We start from the raw sequence: 16,856 nt of genomic DNA, 5'->3' as shown, positions 1-16,856 counted from the left end.
TCAGTGCTGTCAAATCCTTACTATGGTATAAGATACAGTTCTGACTTCTGCTCTGCTTTGGCTCAGTAATCTAACCATAAAGAATGTAATGTCATAGCTATCATGCTATCTTATTTCTTATATCTTATATCATTGTTGGTAAGCTGCTTGTCCTGGGTAGGTAGGTGCATAATTTTGGTATATGTCAAGTTTAGGTCCTAACTACAATTGTGACGCTGTTGATACAAATATGAAACAGCAAAAATTTTAGGTTTTAGGTTAGGTTAGGTTGAAGGTTTGTAGGTTTTAGGTTCTGGTAGGTAGGTTTGTAGGTTTAAGGTTGTTAGGTTGTAGGTTTGTAGGTTTGTAGGTTGTAGGTTGGTAGGTTATAGGTAAGTACATAGGTAAGGTTAGGTCAGGTTTGATTATGTTTTTCTTTTATTTGCAAGACATATGAGTATCATTTTTGGATTCAGGATGTCAAATAATGTAAAAATATGAAAAATTTATCAATGAAATCTGCTTAGGACTTAAACTTGACATTTACCATTAATTTTGTCATTGTAAATCCCCTGCTAAGCTATTATTGATTCACAGCTGTTGCTTCCATACCTATCTTTCAATCAAAATTTCTTCCTTTATCCACCAGATGCCAGATTGATTTGACCATGGTCATGAGTCATATTGCTAGCTCATCACAGATAGTCCAGTTGCATGCTTGATGTTTGGTGCCCAACTGTCATGAATGATACCAACAATTCTATCATGGAGGTACTTATATCTGCTTTACATTGCAGGCTAGTCAACAAGATACATGATAAGGTATCTCCCTTTTGGTTCTAACAGAATGCAATTTTCAGGCCATGGATTTGCCAGGGTCAAGTCTGTTCAATGGTGGAAGTATTCACTTTGATGGTCTATCAATAGAGGCAGGAGCCAGTGGAGAGCCAGATGAGGAGGCAGAGGCAGCTGAGGAAGAAGAGAGGAGGAACCAGGAGGTATGTGTGACTGCAATCTTATTCAACTCACCTTCCTTCCACTCTCAGCAACATTGTACCATGGCTCTATGTTGTACTTGTGTCACTGATTATACTGCTGTTTTAACCTGTCATGATTTATGTTTGCTTGTGTGTGCCACCTTCCCAGTTTGGATGGCTTCGTATCCACCAGGCTAGCTTGATCTATGGCCTGGCTCCCTCCCCACCTACCTTAGTCTTTTCATTTGGCTGCTCCTTGACCTGGGAAGGGCTGAACAGATCACTTAGAAATTATTGCATTATTACTTTTACTGTTACTTTATGCCCTGTAATTCAGACCTTAAAACATAAGTAGGGCTTATGAAAAGCACATCTGATTGAGCATTTCAGTAATCTATGAAAACTTTTTTCAATATGAATGCTTATTTCAGTATGGCAGCATACCCCAGAATCCCAGTGAGGGGCTTTAAGTGTTGGTTGGGTTAGCTTTGACTTATGTGAACAAGAGTTCATGCAATTTCTGGCTTTTGCTAATTGGAAAACTCAACCACCTTCAGCTTCAGAAGTGGCTGAGTTTTTCTGAACACTATTTCTTTTTTAAGTTGATTTATGCTGCCATCAGTTTCAATAACACAAAAAAATACTTGTGTGTTATATTCTTGTGTCTTTTGCAATGCACTTCTAGCTATCAGTTATCTGAATAGTTCTTCATAAACACAACCTATAAGAAGTTCAAAATGGTTTTCAAGCATGTATAAGCTGCTATTGCTGGTGTCCATCTCTTGTATTATCGACATCTCTGCTGTTGGCATGCTGAAGGCTTATTGCCAAATTTGTCTTTTTCAGTTACAAAATGTTCTAAAAGATGCATTTGATGATCTGATTGATGATGATGAAGATGAGGATGCCACCATGAGCCACACTGACCCCAGCTTTCATCCAGAACAATATCCAACATCTACACCTTTTATTACTGGAAAGGAGAGGTAAGTGTTAGGCCTTAGCAATACTTCAGATTATGGAATAACTTAGAGCATGAACTGTCAATGGCATGTTGACCACTTAGTTATTTTAAGTTTTATTAAGCCTTAGTTTTTGAATTATACAAGTGCCAGTGTAAAATGTGACTGTGATATGTAGTTTTGAATTTTTGCCTATTTCGCTTGCTACAAATATTATTTAGCATGATAAGTGTACTTTTTTGATGCATACATGGTAGCCCTGTTTTCAGCTGAACTTTAATATGCTGCAGCCCCATCTAGGTCCACTTTTCTTGTCCTCAGATCGCTGTACGATGAACTAGGTGGCCAGTACAACCTGCCTCGAATGAGCGACCCTGGCCCTGCATATAACCTCGGCTCGGACGGCGATTACCACGGCAACCCAGGCGGCGACTACCATAGGGACGACCCAGCCGGCGACTACCACGGCGACCCCGGCGGCGGCTACCCCGGCGCCGGATACCACTCTGGGGGCGAGTACGAGCCGGCGGGCCGCGACGACGAGCCGCTCGGCTTCCAGACGCTGCAGCCAGAGGAGACCAACGCCGGCCTGACGGAGATGGTCAACACGCCCCGCCAGCACCTGGACACGTCAGGTGAGGGGGCGCCGCAGCAGGCAGCGTAGACGTCGTGGTACGAGGACTGGGCACTGTGAAAATGGGAGGCATGCTCATTGCTCGTACACTGACGCTGTGTCAAATTGACTCGTCGAGCTGCTGATAATATGGTGCTGATTCGTTCAAACGATAGTCAGCATGTCTAGCACCCGTGTCGACACTTGAGACTGACACGGCCTCTGTCTCCTCTCAGACTCGTCGGCTGCCCACTACCGCCACTGCTACACCAGCCCGCGGAGCGAGCTGGCGGCACCGGCGGCGGACGACGGCAGCGGCGACGCCGACGACCTCAGCAGCGGTAACATGATCGAGATGGGTCTGCGCGCGCACCAGGAGCCGGGCGGCTGGCCGGGCGGCGGCCGTGCCCTGCCCGAGCCGGCGGCGCGCACCGAACCCGCCGGAGACCTACTTGACCCGGGCAAATACGTGGCCAACAAACAGAAGGACTACATACTCGGTGAGCGGCTGACCGTTTGTCTAACTGCATTCGCACGGAAACTCCGAGAAGTGGGGAAGCTGTGATCCATATTTTTACGCGCTGAAGTGGTAGGGCGCGGGCCGGTACAGTGAACAGTCACTATCATGGCAGTCACGGCACAGCTGCCGCCGCGGCCGTTCAGGTATTTTACCTCGATATTTGCGCCACTCAGCTGTCTTATCGAGCGCCCCGGCGTCCTCCCGTTCTCTGCGTCTGCCTGTGTCTGACGGTCGCGCTCTCTGTGTGTGTCCGCCGCAGCGCGCACCTCGCGCGACCAGCTGGAGACCCTGTACGAGGCGCGCGGCCACGAGATCGGCCGGCTGCGCTCGGAGCTGGACCGGCTCAAGGCCGACTCGGCGGCCGAGCTGCGCGCCACCCGCCACCAGGCGGCGCTGGCGGCGGCCGACGGCCAGGGCCTGCAGACCAGTCTGCAGCAGGCGCAGAACCTGCTCGGTATGTAACACTCGGCGGGCGGAATCACGGCGCACAGTGTGCCATCAGTGTCCGCGGTCCGGGATCTGATCAACATGTTGCCTCAATATCTATTCACTATTGCCTAGACTCGAGTCCCATCGGTGTAATCCCTGAGCTGCTGTTTGCTTGTTGATTCTTTCCGAGCTCCATCAATGCTGTCTGAGCTACTCCACATTTTGTGTTTTCAGTAAAGCAGGCATGATATTGCTGTCACCGAAACAGATGCAATCACGTCACCCCTGTCTGGACATTGATAGTTTTTGCATGTGAATGCTGTATTCCTAGATACAATTAATGGTTTATTTTTTCATTTTTATGGATCTCAACTAGCTGTTGGTAAACATATGTTCTGTCTATGTAATTTTTAGTTTTCCGCCTATTTTACTTCCGCAGTGCATTTTCAGCTTTCGTGTGGTCGGAGCTATAACTTTGTTTAAGAATGCATTATTTATGGTTTTCTTGTGAATATTGTTTGCATGCGTTTGATGCAAAGTAATATTCCTGCCTGTACAGTGGAGAAAGAAGATGAACTGACAAAACTTCGCGGGGAAATTGATTCGTTAAAGATTCAGCTGAAGGCAACAGAGGATGCTAAGAAAGAGGTGAAGTTTTACTTTATCATGTTATCTTCTACGTTTATCTTATCGTTTATAGTGTTGTCCGGATGCACTATGCTGTTAATATTTTATTGCAATTTTGGTTTTACTCAGTAACCTTCACGCTTGTTTGCTGCGTGTTTGGCTCACTTTCTGCCTGCTGGGCCTGCTGTCTCCCGTACGCTATCTCCCGTCGTGACCAGTATGTGTGACCGTTCGTGCGCCGTGTCGCAGAGCACCTCGCGGCTGCAGGCGGCTGAGGTGACCGTGCAGAGTCTACAGGCGGAGCTGACGGAGCTGCGCCGCTCCGAGACGCTGTCCCGCAGCGCCGAGCGCCACCAGCAGCTGGTGGACGGCCTGCAGCGCCGCCACGCCGAGGAGCTGGCCGCCCAGCAGCGCCGCATGGACGCGCTCTCGGCCCAGCTGCAGACACAGACGGACGCCGCCGCCACCCTGCGCGCCCAGCTGGCCGACTCGGAGCAGGCGCGCCACCGGCTGGCCGCCGACAAGGGTGACGTCATCAACCAGATGACGGCCGGCCTGGAGGCGGCGCAGGCGCGCTGCCGGCAGCTGATGCAGGCCGAGCCGGCCCAGCTGCGCGAGCGGCTGGCGGAGGAGGAGCGGCAGCGCGAGCAGCTGCAGCTGCAGCTGGCCGCTGCTCAGGTGAGTGGCCACGGCACTGGGTGCGGGAGGCGCGACTGAGGTCTTCAGGATGACAATAAATGATCTGGAAATGAGTGGAATAAGGCTGTTGGAGCTTGACAATCTACTAGTGTATCATTCATCCTAGCTGTATACTTTTGATGTAAGGCAACTTAAAAAGCTCGAACGATGCACCTGGCCACGGTACTCAGTTAGCCGGTGACTTGTGACATGCTGATTGCTGACCCGGTATAACGCGTGTGACGCACAGGACCAGGTGAGCAGTCTGCAGCGGGACCTGGAAGCCTGCGAGGCGGTGCTGCGCCTCGGCGGCCGGGACGACACGACGGCGGACAGCTCGGCGCCACTGGCGGGTCCCGCCCACTCCACGCCCGTCAGCAAGTGAGCAGCAACGCCGCCGCTGAGCGAAGGGAATCTAGTTTTATCGCCGGTGATAAAGCTGCTCATGATTGAGGTGCTCCGCTGAACGGTAAATCACAATGAAGTTAAGTTTGATATCATTCTTTGGCTACTTCTGTCTGCCCGTGTGGTGACCGGTCTCCGCTCCCCAGGCCGTCGGCTGCCGGCTCCACCGAGCCCTCTCCGTTCTCTCTGCGCCGAGAGCTGATGAGAGCCATGGAGAACTCGCGCGCGCGCCGCGAGGAGGTGGCCCGACTGCGCACAGAGCTGGAGGGGACGCGCGACCAGCTGCGGACCGCCACCGCCCAGCTGAGCGAGAAGGACGCCCAGCTGACGGAGAAGGACGCCCAGCTGACGGCCGCCAGAGACCAGGTGCGGGTCTGAGCGGGGACGGCAGTGAAGACCAGCGAGGGACCAGCAGGTCCCGGTGACGAGCGGTTTACTTGTTTACCCAGGGCATTTTGTGGACTGCTAAAAGAGTCTTGTGAAGTTGGCATGCCACTTAACGCACTTTCTTCTTAATCTGTGCGGCTTACCTGGACGCTGATCATTCTGAAGCCAAGCGCAATACTTTACGATTGGACAGTTAAAGGACAAGATTACGCGGAGCACAACATATTCTTGAGCTGCTTATAGAATGTGTATGGTGACTGCATCTGTGTTAACTCATAGCGGCCTCTCGTTGCTGTGTTTGTAGGCGAAGCAGGTGCAGCAGCCGGCTGATCAGCAGGCTCAGCAGCAGCAGCAGCGCCGGCTGGACGAGCTGGGGCTGCGGCTGGCCACCGAACAGAAACAGCGCAAACTGCTGGAGGACCAGCTCAGAAAGATCAAGGCCGAGGGCGAGAAGGTCCACAAGGTCAGTCGGATGCTGGGTGTTGCAGGCGCATGTCCCCGCACAGTGCACGGCCTGATTGGGTTGTGACAGTCCAGACTGGGAGCTGAGGGCCCCGGCCGCCGCTAGTGACTAGCGGCTAGTGACATGTTGAACGGCGGATGACTGTATTCACTCAATGTTTGGCCGTCCGAGTGTTTTGTGATTTGTGCACACTAACCCAGTTGCCGCCCCATACCATTTCTTGACCGATCATTGTCCCCATCTGTACTTAGTGCTGTTTCCGGACCGATGCCTTGTGATGCCTCACCGGTCTGTGTCTGCGTTCCCTCTGTACTGCGTTCTGGCTTACTTGTCCCTAGTCTGTGTGCTAACTGTTCTCTGTATCTCTGTCATGGTCAGACGGCCGTGGAGCTGCGGCGCCGTCTGTTCTGACTGTGCCTGTGTCCCTCCCGTGGTCAGACGGCCGTGGAGCTGCGGCGCCGTCTGTTCTGACTGTCCCTGTGTCCCTCCCGTGGTCAGACGGCCGAGGAGCTGCGGCGCCGTCTGTTCTGACTGTCCCTGTGTCCCTCCCGTGGTCAGACGGCCGAGGAGCTGCGGCGCCGTCTGTTCTGACTGTCCCTGTGTCCCTCCCGTGGTCAGACGGCCGTGGAGCTGCGGCGCCGTCTGACTACTGACTGTCCCTGTGTCCCTCCCGTGGTCAGACGGCCGTGGAGCTGCGGCGCCGTCTGTTCTGACTGTCCCTGTGTCCCTCCCGTGGTCAGACGGCCGTGGAGCTGCGGCGCCGTCTGTTCTGACTGCCTGTCCCCCGCGTCCCTTCCGTGTCCCTCCCGTGGTCAGACGGCCGAGGAGCTGCGGCGCCGTCTGTTCTGACTGTCCCTGTGTCCCTCCCGTGGTCAGACGGCCGTGGAGCTGCGGCGCCGTCTGTTCTGACTGTCCCTGTGTCCCTCCCGTGCTCAGACGGCCGAGGAGCTGCGGCGCCGTCTGTTCTGACTGTGCCTGTGTCCCTCCCGTGTCCCTCCCGTGCTCAGACGGCCGAGGAGCTGCGGCGCCGTCTGTTCTGACTGTCCCTGTGTCCCTCCCGTGGTCAGACGGCCGTGGAGCTGAGGCGCCGTCTGTTCTGACTGTCCCTGTGTCCCTCCCGTGGTCAGACGGCCGAGGAGCTGCGGCGCCGTCTGTTCTGACTGTCCCTGTGTCCCTCCCGTGGTCAGACGGCCGAGGAGCTGCGGCGCCGTCTGTTCTGACTGTCCCTGTGTCCCTCCCGTGGTCAGACGGCCGAGGAGCTGCGGCGCCGTCTGCTCTGACTGTTCCTGTGTCCCTCCCGTGGTCAGACGGCCGTGGAGCTGCGGCGCCGTCTGTTCTGACTGTCCCTGTGTCCCTCCCGTGGTCAGACGGCCGAGGAGCTGCGGCGCCGTCTGTTCTGACTGTCCCTGTGTCCCTCCCGTGGTCAGACGGCCGAGGAGCTGCGGCGCCGTCTGTTCTGACTGTCCCTGTGTCCCTCCCGTGGTCAGACGGCCGAGGAGCTGCGGCGCCGTCTGACTACTGACTGTGCCTGTGTCCCTCCCGTGCTCAGACGGCCGAGGAGCTGCGGCGCCGTCTGTTCTGACTGTGCCTGTGTCCCTCCCGTGCTCAGACGGCCGAGGAGCTGCGGCGCCGTCTGTTCTGACTGTCCCTGTGTCCCTCCCGTGCTCAGACGGCCGAGGAGCTGCGGCGCCACATGACGGAGCAGATGGAGCAAGCCGACAGAGACAAACTGGAGGCCGTGGAACACGTGCGTGCCACCTGTCTGCAGCTGCACGACGACATGATCGAGAAGGTGCGCGCCGAGAAAATGGAGGAGTACGAGACCGAACTGGACGCGCTCAGGTGAGGACGCCGCCGCTCGACAGGGACTCGATTGGGAGGTTTTATAAAACTGACGCTACCCGGTCACCGTCGGATCGCGTGGTGGTTTTCCTTTTACCGAAATGATTATGAAAAATGTTACGCAACTTACTAGTTCGATGCCTTAAGTTTTTCAGGTTTCGATTCGTGTGTCGTAAGCTCTGTAACTGAATTCGCCGTGTTAAAAATATTTGGTGATTGATGACAATGATGGTGTGAATTTTACTATAAAATGTTATTAATGTTGCTTCCATTACAGAACTGAGCTAAGTAAGGCGCAAGAGGAGCTGACTGAAGTCAAGGAGCTGTATGTGAAAGTTTGTCAGGAGAAAGATCAGCTAGAGCAAGACGCCACGGCAGGTGAGGTTCAAAGAGACGTGAACACTCATTTACTCCTCATTTACCTTGTAGGCTTCCACGAATGATATGTGACTGTGCTACGTTTGAAATACTGTCGTGTGTTTTCTGCTGTGAATTTATGCGGGATACGTTGGTCCGACCACTGACGCCCGCTCGTGCGCCGTCCGTCAGCGAGTCAGACGGCCGAGGCCGAGCGGAGCCACGCCGTCAAGTCGGCGCTCAACCAGCACTACGACCGCTGGTACGCCGACTGGAAGCGCGACCAGGAGCGCGCCATCGCCGAGGCCGTGGACGCCGAGCGGCGGCAACATCACAGGGAGGTGAGACTAGTCAGGGTGGGTGGTCACGTGTGATCCTCAGGCCGTATCGTATCGCAAAAAATGATATGGACAGCTTTGCTGCAAAATATGCCTATGCGTTTTCGTCTCGCGCTTAATGGGCCTATGTTGCGGTATGCACACTGCGCAGTATTAGCTGACTAACTGGCTATCTATGTCTTTTTACCTTTGTTTCCTTCTGTCGTCCAATAACCAGCCGCGTATATGACCGTCATTTGGTGGTCTGACGCCTGACGGAGACGTGAGAGTGTGTGTCCGAATATTCGAGTGTATGTGACACCGTATACAGGGTGTCCGGATAGTTCTGGCGCTTTTCAACATTTTCTAAAACAAATGCCATTGGTTCATAGATCCTAATCAATGGATCAAAACAATGACCAGGGACACCAAGCCACATGCTTCCGCTACGTGCTCATTCAATGTAACCATCGTCGGCGCCGACGACGGCCTCGACGTAGGGGAGGAAGCGTCTGCGGGTTTTGACGATGCGGGGCATTTCCAGGTCCTCCCATGCTGTCATGATGCGAGTCTTCAGCGACTCCAGGTTGGGGTGAGAAATGGCCTAGATCCTGTTCTACAAAACGCGTAGCACGCCTTAGTCGAGCGGGTCAGGTTAGGAGAATAAGGCGGCCTGATCTCATTTCGCCACGGTGATCTGGCCCGGCAAGCTCCTCTGTCAGTTTAGCTTGAATGGCAGCGGCGTTGTTGGAGGGTGCTCTGTGCTGTTGAAATGCGAAGTGACCCTTAGGGCATGTCGTCTTGACCCTCGGGTTGATGTGGCTGTCCAGGAACCCCTCGTGGGCCAGCCTGTTATTCATTTATTCGACATTGACGAAGATGATGGGACATTTTTGTCCATCAGACCCCTGCACTTTCTTCGATTGCCGCGCTGAAATGCTGCTCCGTTCCCATATCGCGTTCGAAACGGTCTGATGATATTTTCTAAGGAATTCCCGAGTCGAAATAAGCCTTTACCTGCTAAACCATTCATCGAAAAACGCCGCATCGCGCTGCAGCTCGAGCCTCGTTCAAGTCGCACCCGGCCGCCGCGCGCAGGCATTCAGCGACAAGGCGCATCTTCGCCCATCTACCCATCACTGAAAACGATTTCAAGGTCATATTTACACGACCTCTGGCTGAGCAATCAACGAGGGGTCATGTCTGTGATGATTGGCTGAATGTCCAATAATCACAGCGCGCGTTACACGGCGTCCAAAAGAAGCGCCAGGACTTTCCGGACACCCTGTATGCCGCCCGCCACTCCGTCCGCCAGGTGGCCAGCGGTGGAACCCAGACGGAGGAGGCGGCGGCCCCGGCGCGGCCGGCCCTCTCCGCGCACGGCACCCAGACCAGCCCCCCGCCGCCGACCCGGGACGACGCCGTCCAGGCCGACGATCAGCTGGCCGCCGAGCACGACAAACTGAAAAAGGTGCGTCTGAGCGCAGCCGGCCGGTCTCGGGCCGCTCGTCTGGGGTTTATGGCTGAGCTGCCACGCCAGGCGGACATAGGGCTCATTTGTTTGTGACGCGTTTGTTACGTTCGTAAACTTAGCCGCGCCTACGATCTATCGGTCCTGACTCAAGGTTACAGTTTTCTAGTTTCCTTAAATGCATGAGATCGTGTTGCCTTGTCTGCATTACGACACGTCTTCATAGAATAGTCACGTGTGAGCACTGTCGCATATGACAGTGATCACACTTGCTTCATTCGATGGCTGATTAGGTGACATGAAAATGGCATCAGCAATTCGAACGTGCTCTGAATGATGTGTGGCGCTTTTGGTCAATGGTCATTGTCATGCTTGGTACGAGTCCGAAACTCGGATCTCTGAGGTGCATGCTGGTCTGCGGTGTCGGGGCATGTGTCGGTCCTGGTTCTGTTGCCGATTGTGTGCATGTTGAGCATCTATCAACGCATCCTGCTTCTGGCGTTCAGAGGCTGAAGCGCGCATGTCTGGACAAGAAGAAGCTTCAGACGGAGGCGGAACATTTGCAGCAGCAAATGAAAAAGGTGGCGGATGATTACGAAGAAAGGATTAGAAAGGTACCGGGTCAGATGGACACCCGTAAACCGATTCTGTTTTTCAAATGAGCCGACCGTAGTCCACCAGCTCATATTTTGTTCACCCATTTATTATCAAAGATTAATTGTATGCATTCAGCCTAATTAAGCTTTGCTGATTAGATTAGAACTGATTTTCACGTGTCATGACCCCGTGTCATGCCCTGAAACGTGCTCATAATCAAGGAAACCTGAGCTGTGATCGCATGCCATGACCGTATACCGTAATTACATCGTAACTGCGCCATGACCTTCCGTCGTACCCGTGTGTCGTGACCTAACGCCGTCACCTCACACTGTGACCTGTGCGGCGCCAGGAGCGGCTGGAGGCGGAGCGGAAGGTGCGCGAGGCGCGGCGCCGTCCGTCCGGCTCGTCCGACTCGGATCTGGTGAAAACTCTGCGTCAGGAGCTGGAGGACGCGCACACCCGACTGAGGAAGCTCGCCGAACAGACGTGCACTGAGAAGGTGAGCAGGGCGGGCGCAGCGCCCGGTGGCGGGGCCGGGACGTGGCCAGACCACTGTATCGTCGATCTTAGTGCGATGAGTCGGGTCGCAGGTCGTTCCTCGGTGCATCTGGTTCTGACTAGGCAGCTGTTCGATGTCGGGCTGTGGACTGTTGAGTTATGTCTAATCATGCTGTTGATTCTGATACTTTGTCGGCTATGTCGGTGTTCATAGTAAAGACTTGATGACTACGAACACTGCCCGACTGACAGCCCGTCCCGATGTGGCGGCAGGACGAGCTGATCGTGGCGTACGAGTCCCGGCTGCGGGAGGCCGTAGAACAGGACCGTCGCAAGGCGGCCGCCCTGGCGACGGCACAGCGACGGCAGGAGACCGCCGACCAGCTGCGTGACGAGCTGGAGCGACTGCGCGTCGAACACGAGACCCTGCTGCGACAGAACGAGGACAACTACAAACAGGGACTGGCCAGCTACCGGCAGCTCGTCGAGAACAAGGTGGGTGGTGGGACGACCTACCGGGGTAATCGCGGTCCGGAGGAGAAAGGCGTTGCGGGAACTACGTTTGGAGTGACCCTGACAGCTGACAAGTTTTCATGTGTTGTATAATTTGTTCCAAGTCTAGTCTAAAGTAAGTTGCTGACTGCAGGTTCGGGGTCTGATGCGATAGTGTCAGTCAGATTGTAAATGTCCTGGAAGGTGAACTATCTGACTGGGCGGCGGGCGGCGCGCAGGTGGCAGAGCTCACCAAGATCGAGGAGGAACTGCGGAGGGAGTCGGCCGCAGCCTCCCAGAGTCTCCGGGAGGAGAACGCCCGGCTCACCGCCCAGACCGCCGCCCTGGAGGAGAGCTACGACAATCTACTGGCGCAGCGCCAGCAGGACCGCGAGAACTTCGAACAACAGGTGAGAATACTCACAGACGAGTCGAATTGTGGGTCGAAACAACTGACTGGAGAACAGAAATAGGTTGACTTTGTCAGAAATTATGGAAAATGACGACTTTCATGTGAGTTTTGCACAACTCGGCCACCCGTATTTAGTATACTCATTAGTGGATTCACCGCAAATTGATTGAATGTTCTTGAATGTTTTTTCCATCTCTGCCTGAGAACATGATTTCAGTATGTTTTTCGCAGTTTTCTGACGATTAATGCACCAGTTATGCGTAGCATGTGCGTACCTAGAGCATACGAGTATTCATTCAACCTAATCTTTAATCGCTACTGTCAACCGGAGCTTAAGTAGCGTCACCCGCACTCCCGTCCATGCACTGTGTTTGAGAGCCGGCCGCCATTTGTACAGTTTATCCGTGGCGCGTTCCCAGATCCAGCAGCTGACGGCGGAGTCGGCCAGCGGCGACCGCGAGCGGCTGGCCGAGCTCGAGTCGCGCCTGCAGAAGGCCGACGCCGAGTCCGACCAGCTGCGCGACAGTCTGCGCCAGAGTCGCGAGAAGCTGCGCAACTACCACGGCTACGTCAAGGAGCGCGAGCAGCACTACGACGGCGAGTTCCGCCGGCTCGAGGCGGAGTACCGCGTGGCCGTCGGCAAGATGAAGGAGAAGGTGATGCTGGCACGCGAGGGCGCCGCGCGCGCCCGGCCGCCGGCCGCCGCCGCCGCCACCCAGACCGATGTGAGCGGCGAGGAGCTGGCCCGCGTGCTGCAGGAGATATCGGCCTTCCACCGGACCTGGGGCCAGCTGCGGCTCGAGGTCACCCAGGCGCTGCAGCGCTGCACTCTGCCGGACGCCGGCCGGACCAAGCAGTCCGCGCCGCCGCCGCCGGCGGCCGAGCCCTCGACGTTCCGCTCTCACACGGCCGAGCGGCGGCTGGAGCCGGACCGGGGCCCGCCGACGGCCGGCGGCTGGTCCGACTCGGGCCGGCTCTCGTCGCTGGGCCGGCCCGACAGCGGCGCCGGCGGCGGCCTGTCGGCGCGCGGCGTCTCCCCGCTGCTGGGCGGCGACAACCAACAGGCCACCATGGAGCGGATACGGCGCGACCTCAACTTCATCTTTCACCGGGAGACGACGGCCGCCGCCGGCGGGGGCGGCGGCAGCCGGGGCGGGCTGCACAGCTCTGCAGAGGAGGTGCTGGCCCGGCTGGCACGCCTCACACCGCCCTCCCGAGACGGTGGCTGGATGAACTAACCAATGACTAACTCTAATTGATCTCTGTGATGTGTTCCAATACGTGTGTTATGCTCATGCCATATGTCTACGCTGCAATGCGAAGTACCTGTTTCATCATCATCGTCACCAGTCACCACTGCCACATTATCATTGACTGCATGGGACAATTAATGGAGACTGCTTGTTGTTAGTTTTATTAATACTCAATGATTGGCCTAATAAACTTATGAAATGTTTGTCTTACTTGTAACAAATAACGAGTCGTAGGTGTTCATGAGTCGGTTCGCTGCAGTCACCAGTATCGGACCTTGATGCCATGCGGCCCAGTTGGGACCAGCGGTACGCTGTTCCTGACTAGCTGCTCTGTCCGTCCCTGCCGGTCACTCGGCGCTGATGTTACCCGTGCTCTGTATGCACCTGATGAACAGACTCTGCCGCTGCACGGCCTGCTTGTCGGGCGGTGCGCTCGGCTCCCCGGCACCGTCGGCGGCCACCACGGGCGCCAGGCGCGCGGCCGCCTCCGCGTACCGACCGAGCACCAGCAGCTCGACGGCGGCCCGCTGCTCGGCGCCCGGGGGCGCGCCGTCGGCCAGCTCGGCGTACAGCGGCCAGCCCTGCTCGCAGGCGGCGCACTCGCAGTGGAACTGGTACTGGCGGCGCAGCGCTGCGTACCGAGCCGTCTCCTCCTCCTCGTGGAAGTGGAAGCCGTAGTTGTCGAGCAGCTCGTCGCCGGCGCGCAGCGGCCGCGTGGTGGTCACGGTGACGCCGCGGCCGCGACTCGAGCGCACCACGTTCGGGAAACAGCTGTGGTTGGTGAGCGAGACGGCCGCGTACACGGCGCCGCCGAGCTCCTCAAACTCGGCGAGCCGCGCGCCGCCGCCGCCCAGCCGCAGCTCGGTGATCTCGTAGGCGTTACAGGAGCAGCTCTGCAGGTGTCGGAGCGCCAGCGCGGCGGCGGCCACCCGGCGCTCCGCGCTGCCGACCCCGGCGCGCTGCAGGCAGGCGGTCAGGTACAGCGCCACGGCGCACCGTTTGATGACGTCACCCATGGGCCGGTCGGCCGTGTTGGTCACCTGGCTGTGCACGGCCTCGTACGCCAGCGAGTCGTACACGTCCGAGGCGGACTCTGAGTCGAGCTCCTCTGCCCTCTCCAGGGCCTCGGGGCCGGCGCGCGCCAGCACTCGGAACACGAGCAGGGCCATGCGGCCCAGGTTCGGGTCGATGAGCAGGTCGAGCACGGGACACTCTGTGGCGTGGTAGAGCCGCAGCGCCTCTGAGCGGCACGGCTGGCTGCAGAACAGCACCTGCGACAGAGACACGGGAGTCAGAGCCTCGTCCGCCGCGGCACCAGCTGGGGCGGAGCAGAGGACTGAACGAACAATCGTGAGACAATGAGCAAAGCCACTGTGCGATAAGAGCCAAGTATTGAAGAAACGACACCGCTTGTCCTCTAGTATCCGTAAGTTTCGCACCAGCTGGTAGGCATTCAACATTATTCAATTCCATTAAATCGTTTTCCCTCAGCTTCGCCGATTCAGCTGCTATGTTGAGGGTCCAGAAGCCCCCAACCCACAGCCCATCATTCACATTCATCCATTCCCATATCGTGTAATCCCATCACTAACCGAGGCGCAGTTGGGACAGGGCAGTGGACAGTCGGCCGGCCGACAGCAGTGCTGGCAGTGGGTCGTCCACCGCGGCGGGTGCAGCGACCAGGCGAACGGCTCGTCGGCAATCACCACTGAACCTGCGGAGACAGCATGTCAGAACCCGTACTCGGCGGAACGGCGGCGGTGGAACGGCTAGACTGGCCAGCGTGACTATGGTGCGACTCAAGTGGTGTCTCCCTGTGTTTTGAGTGTCACGTTAGTGAGTCAAGCGTGGTGCCTATGAAGAGTTAGCGGGCGAATCACTAACTAGGGCGCGTGGTCAGTCTTCCCTGTCGTGTGCAGGGTGCAGGTCTGCCCTGGCACTGCACCGGGCGCTGGCAGCCCGCCCAATCGGCCGGGAGGCGTGGTGGGGGTGATGTCGTCTGTTCAGCCCACGCTGTTACTAGTTAGCCTGGGATTCGTGTGAGTGAGATGACGTGCGGCAATTTTGTGCACTTGTTTGACCATTCTATGCTTTTGAGCGTAGAAGCAGGGTGTCCCAGTTGCGTGCTAGGACTCTGGCCTAGCCATATACCCCAGTGGGAGAGCCCAGTACCCCACATCCCCGCGGAGCTGCTCACCGGGCGGAATGTCGGTGGTGGCCACCAGGTGCCGGCCGCGCCGCTCGCTCGTCACCAGCTCCACGGCGGACGAGACGCGCCGCAGCCGCTCGTGCTCGCCGGCGAACAGGCGCGGCGCCGGCGGCGGCCCGGGCGCCGAGCTGTCCGCCTGCGCCGGCTCGGCGTCCGTCAGCCGTTTGCGGATGGTGCCCAGCTCGCGGGCGTACATGGCCTGCTGCTGGCGCTCCAGCTGACGCACGATCTGCAGCGCCTGGCGCACGCTGGCCTCGGCGGCCGGCCGGTGCGCCAGCGCCGCCTCGAAGCGGGCGCGCTCGACCAGCAGCTGGACGCGCGTCTCCACGGGCGCGGCGGCCAGCGCCGGCTCGTCGAGCAGCCGCTGCGCCTCGGCCAGGCCGCTGGAGAAGCGTCCCAGCTCGTACACGGTCCACAGCCGGTTGAGGAGGACGGCCAGGTGCAGCTCGGACGGCGCGGCGCCGGCCGCCGGCGCCGGACAGTGCTGCAGCGCCGTGTTACACAGCACCAGCTTGCGGCTCGAGTCGGTGCAGTTCATGGCCATCTCGAGGTAGCTGCGCGCCTGCTGCTCCGACTTGCCGGTGCGGCTGGCGGTCGGCAGCCGCAGCCGGCCGGCGCTCTCCAGCCGCAGCACAGCCGACACGCGCTCCGAGTCCGTGTCGAGCGCGTCGAACTCGGCGCGGAACTGCTCGATGCCCAGCGCGCGCACCTCGGCGCACACACCGTCGTAGAAGGTGGAGAAGGCGTCCTCGCCGAACGGCTGAGGGCCGGCGCACGTGGGGCCGTCCATGGCTGCTCCGACACTCGACACGGACTGGCCGCCGGGGCACGCGGCGCGAGCCGAGGGCGGCGGAAGAGGTGCGCGGTATTTATAGCTGGCTGACGGCCGCTCCGAGCTGCCGCCGCCGCCTCCGACGAGACCGGCGCGCGCCCGACAGGGGCAGCTGACGCCTCTGACGCCGACGGATGGCCCACGGCGTCGGATTGAGACGGAAAATTTCAGTCATCTTGCGTGTTTTCCAACGCCAGCTGCTCTGCGTCGCCGCTTTAACCCACAACTTGTACACAGTCCCTTTACACTACCAGACCCGAATTCGGCAGGTCCGTCGCTGCCGACAGCAGCCGTCACCGTCGGTTTCGACAGGCGGCGGCCGTTACGGGCCGAACCTGTTCGGACGGGGATAGCCCCGGCGACTGGCGAGCGGTCTCGGCTCTAACTAGCACAGTGGGTCGAGAGATCAGAGCGAGCCGCCGACCGTGACCGGAGCGAGCCGTTGTTGGTCGCAGCTAGACCGCCGGCTGCGATCAAGGCGGGCGATCAGTTACGTCAACAGATTGCAGAGGTCGATTTTTGACGTATCGGTT

The 16,856-nt window shown here is 57.6% G+C and overlaps 2 protein-coding genes across 3 annotated transcripts; one reads left to right on the top strand and one right to left on the bottom strand.

The window, feature by feature from the left end:
* Positions 1 to 765: 765 nt before the first annotated feature.
* On the top strand, positions 766 to 13,485 carry LOC122389449 (centrosomal protein of 152 kDa-like). Of its 2 annotated transcripts, XM_043381529.1 has the most exons (19): positions 767 to 977; positions 1,803 to 1,942; positions 2,240 to 2,553; positions 2,768 to 3,031; positions 3,311 to 3,505; positions 4,040 to 4,128; positions 4,357 to 4,785; positions 5,036 to 5,166; positions 5,337 to 5,556; positions 5,882 to 6,040; positions 7,710 to 7,882; positions 8,160 to 8,260; positions 8,432 to 8,580; positions 9,872 to 10,027; positions 10,534 to 10,641; positions 10,977 to 11,126; positions 11,399 to 11,620; positions 11,857 to 12,027; positions 12,449 to 13,485. In XM_043381529.1, the coding sequence occupies exons 1-19, from the start codon at positions 843 to 845 to the stop codon at positions 13,265 to 13,267; spliced, it is 4,125 nt and encodes a 1,374-aa protein (XP_043237464.1). In that variant the 5' UTR covers positions 767 to 842; the 3' UTR covers positions 13,268 to 13,485. The 2 variants fall into 2 exon arrangements, with proteins under 2 accessions (XP_043237465.1, XP_043237464.1); XM_043381530.1 differs by lacking the exon at positions 10,534 to 10,641 and having other exon boundaries at positions 766 to 977.
* LOC122389451 (SET and MYND domain-containing protein 4-like) lies at positions 13,428 to 16,394 on the bottom strand. The gene is made up of 3 exons (XM_043381531.1): positions 15,480 to 16,394; positions 14,875 to 14,996; positions 13,428 to 14,553 (listed from the first exon to the last, which is right to left on the bottom strand). The coding sequence occupies exons 1-3, from the start codon at positions 16,279 to 16,281 to the stop codon at positions 13,630 to 13,632; spliced, it is 1,848 nt and encodes a 615-aa protein (XP_043237466.1). The 5' UTR covers positions 16,282 to 16,394; the 3' UTR covers positions 13,428 to 13,629.
* Positions 16,395 to 16,856: the final 462 nt, after the last annotated feature.

Source organism: Amphibalanus amphitrite, unplaced genomic scaffold, assembly GCF_019059575.1.
Source record: "Amphibalanus amphitrite isolate SeventyFive unplaced genomic scaffold, NRLGWU_Aamphi_draft 000358F_arrow, whole genome shotgun sequence".
Classification (NCBI taxonomy): domain Eukaryota; kingdom Metazoa; phylum Arthropoda; class Thecostraca; order Balanomorpha; family Balanidae; genus Amphibalanus; species Amphibalanus amphitrite.
The sequence above is the reverse complement of the archived record's forward strand: the minus strand, read 5'-3'. Positions and strand labels throughout refer to the sequence as shown.

Coding starts and splice junctions, on each gene's coding strand:
- LOC122389449 (XM_043381529.1), top strand. CDS start 843: ATGGATTTGCCAGGGTCAAGTCTGTTCAATGGTGGAAGTATTCACTTT. Junction 5,557..5,881: donor TGACGGCCGCCAGAGACCAG/GTGCGGGTCTGA, acceptor CTGTGTTTGTAG/GCGAAGCAGGTGCAGCAGCC. Junction 8,581..9,871: donor GGCGGCAACATCACAGGGAG/GTGAGACTAGTC, acceptor TCCGTCCGCCAG/GTGGCCAGCGGTGGAACCCA.
- LOC122389451 (XM_043381531.1), bottom strand. CDS start 16,281: ATGGACGGCCCCACGTGCGCCGGCCCTCAGCCGTTCGGCGAGGACGCC. Junction 14,997..15,479: donor CACCACCGACATTCCGCCCG/GTGAGCAGCTCC, acceptor CTGTCTCCGCAG/GTTCAGTGGTGATTGCCGAC. Junction 14,554..14,874: donor CCTGTCCCAACTGCGCCTCG/GTTAGTGATGGG, acceptor TCTCTGTCGCAG/GTGCTGTTCTGCAGCCAGCC.